General features: G+C 40.1%; 1 protein-coding gene and 2 non-coding genes across 3 annotated transcripts; 2 read left to right on the plus strand and 1 right to left on the minus strand.

Annotated features, from left to right (window-relative positions):
- Nucleotides 1-350: 350 nt before the first annotated feature.
- On the minus strand, nt 351-9664 carry chmp5a (charged multivesicular body protein 5a). Its single transcript, XM_005742505.1, has 8 exons — nt 9474-9664; nt 9011-9115; nt 8875-8921; nt 7216-7309; nt 6881-6952; nt 5560-5668; nt 1126-1241; nt 351-792 (listed from the first exon to the last, which is right to left on the minus strand). Exons 1-8 carry the CDS (start codon nt 9540-9542, stop codon nt 742-744), a joined length of 663 nt encoding a protein of 220 aa, XP_005742562.1. The 5' UTR covers nt 9543-9664; the 3' UTR covers nt 351-741.
- trnar-ucu (transfer RNA arginine (anticodon UCU)) lies at nt 3494-3585 on the plus strand. Its single transcript is given in 2 exon segments — nt 3494-3530; nt 3550-3585. It is a non-coding gene; the product is annotated as a tRNA-Arg (tRNA).
- Nucleotides 4050-4141, plus strand: trnar-ucu (transfer RNA arginine (anticodon UCU)). The gene is given in 2 exon segments: nt 4050-4086; nt 4106-4141. It is a non-coding gene; the product is annotated as a tRNA-Arg (tRNA).
- Nucleotides 9665-11050: the final 1386 nt, after the last annotated feature.

The raw sequence follows: 11050 nt of genomic DNA on the forward strand, positions 1-11050 counted from the left end.
CCAAATCCATCCCTTTATGACCACACCCACAGAAAAGCATCCATCCTTTGATAGCTGTTTCTCACAAATCATCTCAAACTAGTTTCCTGAACATGACAGCAAGTTCGCTGTACTCAAATGGACTCCAGATGTGGTGGAGCAGGAGATTCAGATCATGGATGAACCACATCTTTGAGGAATGTTTCCAGCACCTTGTTGAATCTATGCCATGGAGAATTAAAACAGGCTGACGGCAACGTGGTACTAGCAATGTCTACTTAAGAGCTAAAAACAAGATAGAGGAGGATGAACAAATACGCCATAAATTAAGAACTCACAGCTGATTTAAAACAAACATTTTTATTTTGCATGTTTCAAATAACCCTGCAGATATTTTAAACAGCCCAAGTGTGAATAACCTCCACTTTTGAGAATGCAGACATGATCTTAGTGACTAAAAATCACACAAAATTAATAACAAACAGAAATAAATAAACACTAAGGAACACTAATGAACGACACAGACAAGCTGTTGATGATGAAAGGAAGAGAAGATGAAGGGAATTATGTTTAAAAAAAAAAAAGGTTTAGTATGTTACAAGGCCACATGCCAGCACGGTAGAAGTAACAATACACAACCTGAAACCAGAACAGCCTCCAAATTGTAGTGTTCTCACATCAAATGGTTTTGCATGTATAAATGTTACTCTACATATAAAAGTGTTTTCAGTTCGAGTGCAGCTGTTTTTATTTGCTTCTTGTTTATGTGGCAGGAATCTGAGGGAGGCCGAACTCATCCACGAGCACACCATCCTGAACACAAAAGAAGAAAAAAACATCAGCCATGAGCAAAACACTTACATTTCAAGTGTTACTCACTTAGCAGGTTTGTGTTTAAACAATAGAGTGGACTGGAAAAAACTTAGTTTTGCACATTATAGTTAATCTACCAAACACATACACAGGATTAGAAACTGGCACCAGAATTCGTGGCAGGTTTAATAGTTTGCTTACATACACAGTCACACCCCAAAGGTCCATTTTGAAGTAGGAAAAATTCTTTATGATTACTTTTTATTTTACTTTCATGTATTTTCCACAACCCTGCCCTTCATGTCATGAAAACTGAGCTCTGTAGACTGTCACCTTATTTGTCTTGCTGTCACTGGGGATTCCCTCAGGGATAGACGGGGCAGCTGAGGCCTCATCCAGGTAGGAGGTGTCATCATCCAGCAGCAGCTCATCACCCAGTGCATCCAGCTCTGAAACCACAGTGGTACTGTCACTGTAATACTCCAGATCATTGCTCAAATTACACACTAGCAAAGAGGTCTTAGCTCCAATAAAAAGAGATCCAAGCTGTCCTGGAAGCTCCACATCGTGGATGCTGAAATCTGAGAAAGAGCCCCAGGAGGCAAAGAAGGCAGAGAATGAGTGTGATATAAAACAGAATTCAAACAACAGTGCCAGTGTATCTCTGAAAAAGAGATTTTATGTGCCTAAATACAGGATCATAAAATATTGCCTTCCCAGAATGTAACTAAAAGGCATTTTAGATAGGTTCTAGCAACCCTCAAGAGGAAGGAGTTGAATGAATGGGACAATAGAGGAACCCATGGATCCAGAAAGTCCAGACTTTGTTTCCTCTTTTTTCCTTTATATAAGGGAAACTCAGTCCACATAAGCTCCTCGGATTCACAGAGGAGTCAGATTTCACAAGTGACACAGGACAACCATTCACATGTGGCACAATGGATCACACATTGGACTTCTAAGCATACACTTAAGGAGTGATTCAAAGGTTGTGGGTTCAAATCCCACCAGAGTTGAATCTTTAACTTTCCCTCACTACAGAAGTTAGATGCATCTAACGAAAAGGCATTTTAGTTACTGGGTTAAGCCTCAAATAACAAGTCGGCATAGACAAGGCATGTCTATGCAATAGCTAGCACTTTTAGTAGATTTTTAAATTACTTTAGTCACTATTTACCACATTTTTAATGGACGGATCACAATTGACAAAAAATGGCACAGGGCATCCTCTCGCACCTGGCAATGGGCAGTGCATTGAACTTCTAAGCATACACTTCAGGAGTGATTCAAAGGTTGTGGGTGTGAGTCCCACCAAAGTCAACACTTTTAACCTCTTCTTAATGTAAAAGTTATGTAATTCTTAAGAACGGAACTACAAGGCAACTTCTAACTCAAATAAGAAGTCCTCATCACTATACATGGAAGCTAATAACTTAGCATTGAGCTCTGGGATTGTAGCATACAAGAAGGGATTTCCACTCTCCAGTTGCTTAAAAACCAAATAAGAGATAAGACAGTTTACATGTACATGTTTACATGGGTGCTTGTATGTGGTTGACTGTATCTCTGTGATAAACTGGTGACAGATCCGAGGTGTACCCTGTGTCTTCCCCTATCACAGCTGGGCTAGGTTCTAGCAACAATCCAGAAAGTCTAAAATATATTCCCTCTTTTTTTATAAGGGAAAATTATGGAGGAGCTGCTTCAAATTGACAGAGGAATTAGATTTAAGAACATATGACACAGTACAACCTTTCACATCTGGACCGTGCATTGGACTTCGAAACAAGCACTTCAGGAGTGATTCAAAGGTTGTGGGTTTGAGTCCCACCAGAGTTGAACGTTTAAATTCTTAATGTAGAAGTTACATGCGTCATCAGAAAGTAGTATTGGCTTTTTAGGCCCAATATAAGGAGTCTGAATATATAAGGTGTGTCATTGACAAGCCAACACTTTTAGTAGATATTTACATTACATTAGTTACTATTTCATTAGCGTATTAGAAGCACTGAAGCATCAAAACGAACCAAATAGCAGTTTGTTGATACAAACTTGGGTAGATAGATCATGATGTGCATAAACATGTATCAGATGTGCATAAACATGTATCAAATGTTTGAAATGGCGTGCACCAAATTGTCTAACTTCCTAGAAATAGTAGAAGAAGAAACTGTTTTGTTTGATGGAAATAAATGCCACTGTCTGGATTTCTCAGAATCTTCCAACTGGTGTGTTTACATGAAGCATTTTTCTTGAGGTTGGGCTTTTAAATCGGTTACTCTAGTTCATGTTAAGATTGCTATTGTTATCTCATAGTAAAAAGGCTCTGAATTCCACTCCAGCCCGTGGCCTTTCTGTGAGGAGCGCTCCCTGTGTCAGCGTGGGTTCTACCACAGTCCCAAGTCGCACATGGGGTGACAGATTGGTGACCTGTTGCTGACCAGGGGTAGAACCTGCCTCTCACCCCATGACAGCTGGGATAGGCACCAGTGCCCCCAGCGACCCTGAATCAGATAAATAGAAGAAGTTGGATGGATGGCTGACAACTATGGAGGAATCAATGGATCTTCAAAGTCCAGATTTTCCTTTATTCAAGGGAAACTCAGTCCATAGGAGCCACTTCAACATACATTTTAACATACCACTTTTTTAAATGGTCAGATCACATCTGACAAAAAGTAAAACAGGTGAAACCATATCTGGCTCTGTGGCGCAATGGATAGCGCATTGGACTTCTAAGCAAGCACTTCAGCAGTGATTCAAAGGTTGTGGGTTCGAGTCCCACCAGAGTCAAACCTTTAACTTCTTAATGTAGAAGCTACATGTTTGTTCGTAACTTTAAAGTCATGTACATCTCAGTACTGAAAGTACTACACAGGACAAGGGCACACATCTGGCTCTGTGGCGCAACGGCTAGCGCATTGGACTTCTAAGCAAGCACTTCAGCAGTGATTCAAAAGTTGTGGATTTGAGTCCCACCAGAGTCTAACCCTTGACTTCTTAATGTAGAAGTTACATGTGTTTTCTTAATGTTAAAGTCATGTACATAATTGCATTTCTGTGATAGACTGGTGAGAGAGAAGTGGAAGAAGCTGAATGGACGTGTGAAAACAGGAGGGAATTATGGATCCAGAAAGTCCAGACTTTGTTCCGTCATTATTCCTTTATTCAAGGGAAACTCTGAACACAGAAGCTGCTTCAAAGTCATAGAGGAATCTAATTTGTCAACAAGTGACACAGGACAAGGTCACACATCTGGCTCTGTGGCGCAATGGATAGCGCATTGGACTTCTAAGCATACACATAAGGAGTGATTCAAAGGTTGTGGGTTCGAGTCCCACTAGAGTCAAAAGTTTAACTTTTCCTCACTATGGAAGTCAGATGCATCTAGAGAGTTGACATCTCTGTGGTGTAGTGCAGTGGCAGGGTGGTTAGCATCATTGTCTTATACCACAAATGTCCTGTGATAAACTGGTAACATATCCAGGATAGATCCTGCCTCTTGCCCTATAACAGCTGGGCTGGGCTTACCGTGTCTTGGTGGTTAACATCATTGCCTCACAGCAAGAGGGTCCTGGGTTTGAATCAGCTGGCCTTCCTGTGTGGAGTTTGCATGTTCTCTGGATGGATGCTGATACCATAGGGAACGGCTATATTTTCATTACATGGCTATATTTGAAGTTCGTCGCTCTAGCTATAGGTAATACATCAGTCTGTTCCACAAAAACCAAACAAAAAAAATGTCTGGTCACAATGGCTCCACCCACAAAATATGTCACTGGACATATTTATGTGTCACAACCAGAGATGGGCAGTAAGGCGTTACAAGTAACGCGTTACTGTAATCCGATTACTTTTTTCAAGTAACGAGTAAAGTAAGGTATTACTATTGCAAAAAAGGTAATTAGATTACTGTTACTTTCCCGTAAGCACGCTGCGTTACTAAAATCATGATTTTAGTAACACAGAGAGTATGAGTGTGCAGCGTTTAAAGCGTGGAAGTACTGACCTTACTTTGAGTTTGATTCCGTAAAAAGTCACAAAAACATTAGCGTTCACTGCGTGGGAAGAAAACGTCTTTTTACAGCGAAAAAACCCATAAACTTCCGAGCAAGCACCGAGTACGCTGCAATGGAATGGGAAATTCACAGACAAACTCGCAGATTCTTCCACCAATTGCTGCGGCACACCTGCACCAGGGCAAACATCCGCCTGATATACAGGTGAAAATAGAGCAACAGGACTGCTGAGTCTTTGATTTTATTTATTTTCTGCTGTTTCACTTGGATTTATTTGAAAGAGTGAGTGTAAACACAAAAAATATTTTATTTTATGTGCTGGGATGTGCAGAAAATAGGTTTAAATGTTAAACAAATTTCTTCCAGTCAGAGAATGGTGCATATAATTTAATTTTTGCTTGATGCATAAAGTTAAAAGATTAAAACTAATAAAACGAGTTTTAAAAAGATACTTTTCCATTTGATTACGTTTTATATGATGGATTATGCAGAAAAAGTAGAATTGGGCTGAAAGATCTATTGCTTTATTACCTATTCAGGTTGTAAATTGTGTTTTTAAAAAGTAACTAATTAATTACTTTTGAAAATAAGTAATCAGTAAAGTAACAGGATTACTTTTTGGGGAAGTAATCAGTAATTAGTTACTGATTACTTTTTCCAAGTAACTTGACCAACACTGGTCACAACACTGCGACTGTTCACTTTAATGCACCCTAAATGAAAAACTGCCAACAAAATGTACATTTACCTGCTTCAAGATCCTCCTCATCGATGTCTGGAGTGCCATAGCTGCGGCTCAGGGCTTCTTGTACCTCATTGGCTTCATCCATCATGTCCTCCAGCTGGTCCTGTAAATCCTGGAAGTCCAAATACTTGTGTTCACTTTTAATGCCTCAACTGTGAGATTTTAACTTTTATCTTGCATGTAAAATCATAATTTTAATTTCATCAGTTTTTAATCGACTGCTGCACAAATAGGAAGAGAGAATCACATAACAGCAGGGGGCACTGAAAATAAATGAGACCTATTAAGTGTGTTGATTAGAACTCATTTAAACAAAACTATTAACTCATTTTGTTACTGCAGGGTTCTGAAATCAGAGCAAGTTTAATTATACAGTAAGAGCTGATAAATTGCTGAATCTGGCTGCTGCTAAGTGTTGCAGAAATGTGATGTAATGTGAGGTGATTTTTCTTACAATTGATGCTTCGCATGCAGTAAGCAATTCTCCTGGCCTCAAGTATCTCCCCATTTTTGGCTAATGACTGCATTCATAGTTTAGACCAGTGGTTCCCAAACCTTTTTTGCTAGGCCCCCCTTTGTTTTACAAGAAAAATGTTCACCCCCCCACGCACACATCCTCCAACCACACACGCCCATATTTTGCTCCATTGTGGTTTATTTCATACCTCAAACATTTAGTAAACAATTAAGCAAATACAAGTAATCTGGAATAAATGACAGGTAGTAATAATGCCTACACGGGCATTTTTGAAAGCGCAGCTGTTTCGTCCACACGTAAACAGCGTTTCGAATCACCGAAAACTAAGATTTTTTAAAACTCCTTTTTTGCGTTTACGTGTGGACGAGGAATGCAGAGTTCGTCACGCAACGTCAAAGGTGTGTGCCTTTTTCTGACTATCTGCAGGTTTTACACCCTTACATACACACACGCAGTTACTGTCCCTCCATTTAGAAAGGCAGAGGCGTCACGGTGTGATTATTTTACGTGTAATAATATTCAAATCAAGAACGTAGGATCCTGTTTGCCCAGCGCTGCTCCCGACGAAGGGAAAACCAATTCTGCAGGGAGACCTACCTCGGCACTTGTGCAGGTGAAACCAAAGGGAAGATATGCTTCACCATATTTTCTAGTCATTGGCTTAGAATGAAGTTGGTTTGGAAACATATTCAGCTATGCTTCATCTCTTGCTTTGCGTTTGTGTGGGCGCCCCGTGCTAGCAGTGTCCAAGCGTTTTGTTTTTTTTCCCCTTTTCATACCGCACCCCCCCTGCAATGGCTCTGCAGGGTCCCACACTTTGGGAAGCTCTGGTTTAGACAAACATACATCAATCTGATCAAGTCTGACGTCCTTGTAAGCCTTTTTCATATCCTTGGCACCAATCTTCATGGCCTCCACCTGGGGACAAAAAATACATGTGGATTTAGTCGCTGACAACATTTTCTCATCAGGTACAGACAATCTGAACACATCCACTACCACAACCAGGGAACTTTCTAATGAGATTTGTTTAATGAATGGACAAAATCAAAAGCTTAGCGATACAATATAGTATGTCAGAAATCTAGATGTTTGGTACGTATGAAAGCTGTGATTTGGAAAAAAGTGCTTAACAGCAACTAAAAAGTTGGAGTCTTGGAGTCATGCTGTGTGACTCTTACTGTTGTTTTGGTGTCCTTTAATGTCTGGATCGTGTAGTTTGCCTGCTCCATGTTAAAGGATTGTTGAGCCAGCTGCTCCCTTTGACCTTCATACCTATGTAAAAACAATACAGATGCTTTAATACATTTGAGTCTTTACATACATTATTACACTCCTATGTTATAGTAAAATCAAGAGCTTTTCACACCCCAGCCGTCTGCAAAGGGTTGGTGCGACAGAGTAGGGTGAGATAGTCGGCTGCAAACTGCCCCAGTGCGAACTGGAGGTCATCGCTTGACAAAGACAACAGAACCACATCATCTGCAAAAAGGATAGATTGCATCTGCAGATGGACCTAATGCCCTTGACTTCTTAGCTGCACCAAGAAATTTTGTTTGTGAAAGTTATGAACAAAACTGGTGACAAAGGACAAAACTGGCCAAGTGAAACACCACTGGGAACAAGTCTGCCTTAATGGAAGCAATGTGACCAAGCTGCCACTAAAATAAGCTGCTGCTTTTTGAGATAATTTGGTTCTGTTAGTTTCATCGAATGACGATCTTCAACTTGCTTACACTCTTTGTTGCATTCAGTGTTAGCAAGCTTGTTTGCTCTGAGGTACTGTGGCGGTGAGCCTGATTGTTCAATATGACATGTGAGCTGTTATGAAATTTTACAGCTCCAATTAGAGAGCCAAAAATATTTAGCCCTAGGTTTGACATCTATGATGTTAATAATCAACAGTTACAGTAAAACAAAGCAGTTTTTATTATTACGATAGATATATGACACAATAATTTGTGTGTGAGACATTTAAATAGTTGACTTCATTTGTCTCTCCACATTTGCCTGATTTAGTTCACTTGCTCACTCCTTATATAAGAACTCACTTTTACTACCTCCTCACGATGCTTTGGGTTGGCAGATCTGGTAGGAGGAGAGTCGTGTTTTGTTTTCTTTCAGATTCAACACTTCATGCATTGATGTTTTCGTCTTTACCTGTAACGGCTTCTTCTTCTTTCAGATGCTCCCTTTAGCGGATCATCTGCCTCTATCTCACCCTACTCTGTCACACCAACCCTTTGCAGGTCCTCTTTCATTAAATCTATAAACCTCCTCTGTGGTCGTCCTGTTTAACTCCTTCCTGGAAGCTCCATATTCAACATCCTTTGTCCAATATATTCAACTGGACCTCCTTTGGACATCACTCAACTATTGCAACCTTGACGCTTTAATTTCACCTCCAAACTGCTCAACCTGAGCTGTCCCTGTGGTTACTTCCAATACAAACCCTCAAAATCTTTAACTCTGCCACCTCCAGCTTGACCTCTTGTGCCACGATCTCCAAACCACACATCATAGCGGGTCTTACAACCATCTTATAAACATTCCCTTTCACTATTGCTGTTATCTTTCTGTCACAAATCAGTACCTGCAATTCACTTAAATCGTATGGTGAAATAAACCTTTGTTTAGATGATTTTAGTTTACAGGCTTCATTTTTTGTTCAACCTAATCTCCAAAATATTAACATATTAAAACTTTCCTCTTATTTGCCAACATCCACACTATGTCTATCTATCTATCTATCTATCTATGTGTGTGTATGTATCAGAGAGGCTATCGTGCTCACATCTTTGAGATAAAGCATACAGATGTTTGCACAGTGAAGGACTCACATTCTCTTCTGCTTCAGGACTCTCATTGCCTTCTGCTTCACCATGTTCTGCAATTGAAAGCAAAAATAAATAAATAACATCGATGTATTTGTCTTCTAGCCTTTTAAACACCCAAAGTTAACATCATGTGTCCTACCTTCGAGGGCCCATCTCTCATCTTTTTCAGCTGATCCTTGTACTTCAAGAGTTCCGCATCTAGCCTGCCAATTTTCTTTTCAATGGACTCAGCCCTCGCATCCACCTGGAGCGAGGAAGAGATCAATTAGAGGTAATGATTTCCAGCGTCCTGGCAGACAAAACACTGTGCTAAAACGCCATGCCTGTATGTGGGTGCATTAGAAGAAGAAGAAATTAGAGAGGTAAAAGCTTGGAACATAATTGAGAGCTGGGGTTAACAAACACATCCCTACTTCACAGTCCAACCGAGGCTGAATGTCTTTTATTCCAACCCAAAGTGCTGACTAACTGTAGCCTCTGAGCTAGTTGGCACGGATGCTGTTTTGACAAGCCTTTTGTAACCATGCTAGCTATGCACCGCTACCGTTAGGTCGCACAATATGGACATAAACAACAAAAGCTCACAGGCTGACAGTACTCACAGTGCCAATACAGTCCGACAGGTTCGCAGGAGGCGCTTTGGGTTTTCCTCGTCCGAATATTCGGTTCATTTTCTAAACGTCAGCCTTTAGCTTACCTTAGAAAACACAAAAAGCATCAAATGCAAAGAGATTTTTTCATTGAAGACACCCGGAAGCAACGGTTCAGACGCAAAATATTTCCATTGGTTGGTGCAAACGCTTGTGACCAATGAGATTTTAGACGCGCTATTGCCACTTAGCAGTGAGCAGAGGCACTGCAGCTTCCAGGGAGAACCTTTTGTCCCCACAGATTGCATCCACCATCAGGCTTTGTTACTCCCCCACTGCAAATAAAATGGCAACAAATGTAGGTTTTACTTAGATTTTAGATTTTATCTTTTAATCTGGTTCTTTCAAGAGCATGTTATTATTTATTGATTTTAATGTATAATCCCCAAAGACTAAAAACTGCTCTCTACGGAGTAAAATTCCATTGAAATGAGTAGTTATAGAAAGGTTGGTACTGCGTTATAATATGGCATCTTTTATTCAGGATTTGTAAGTTGTAAATTTCATTGCTAATGCTTTGCATATCTATTCTCAGAGGTAGAAATATTCAGGTCCTGCATTCCAGTCCATGTAGAGAAAAGGTGGAAGTCATGCAAATTAATTCCTCCTGGTTCCTGTAATAGTTTTTAGACTTTTACATGTTTAAAAATTCTTTCAAAGAATGGGCCATATGTAACTTTTTATAGAGTCATTACTCCAGACAGAGCAGCATGCTGGTGCACTTATTAGCAATGCCTACCCAGAGCAAGAATTTGAACCTGCTAGTCAGCTGTAGTCACTACATGTTTACATTTTCTCCATGTGCCTGAGTGGGTTTTCCTGGGGTGCTCTGGTTTCCCCATACAATACACAGACATGCATGTCAGGTTAACTGGCTGTATAGCTGTGATGGACAATCCAATCTGTTCCCAGTGTCATCTGAGGAGGATTAGGGCTTAAAAAGATGAATGGATGAATGGTGACTCCAATGGACAAGGCAAATCTGAGGGATTCTGAGATGTCTTTTCTTTTTTGATTAATTTAATGATTTAACTCTGGGGTGTCAAACACAATGTGACGGAGGCTAAATGCTGTTTTGGGTCGGCAGGTTTTGAAAAATGTCTCTAGTTATATTTATCATGGATCAGCACGCATGACACTTGCTTTGACATTTTGGCTCCTTCCTTCCTCAAAAACTCCTCCCCAGCACTCCATTTACCTTTCATAACATCCCAAAACCAGTCTTCATGTAGTAAGATATCTATATCTATGTCCTCACTGGGTTCTATTTAAACAGTTGTTAATAGCCTGTTAATATGACATAATTACATATAATCTAATACACATAATTCAGTTTTCCCAGCACTTTCATTTTTAGTATATGGCTTATGAGGCGAGCAATGAGTAGACACCTGTTCAATCCTTATTAGAAGGCAGAGCTTATTACTGAACCTGGCTAAATGTAATGGCTTGCAAATGCACTTGCACCTTGGGAGACAGTGAGTAGAAAAATGCAGTAATCTTTGTAATTATAGCTGTCAGCTTCAACA

The sequence above is a fragment of the Pundamilia nyererei genome, unplaced genomic scaffold (assembly GCF_000239375.1).
Source record: "Pundamilia nyererei isolate P.nyererei 1_Seehausen unplaced genomic scaffold, PunNye1.0 scaffold00121, whole genome shotgun sequence".
In the NCBI taxonomy this organism is placed as follows: Eukaryota; Metazoa; Chordata; class Actinopteri; order Cichliformes; family Cichlidae; genus Pundamilia; species Pundamilia nyererei.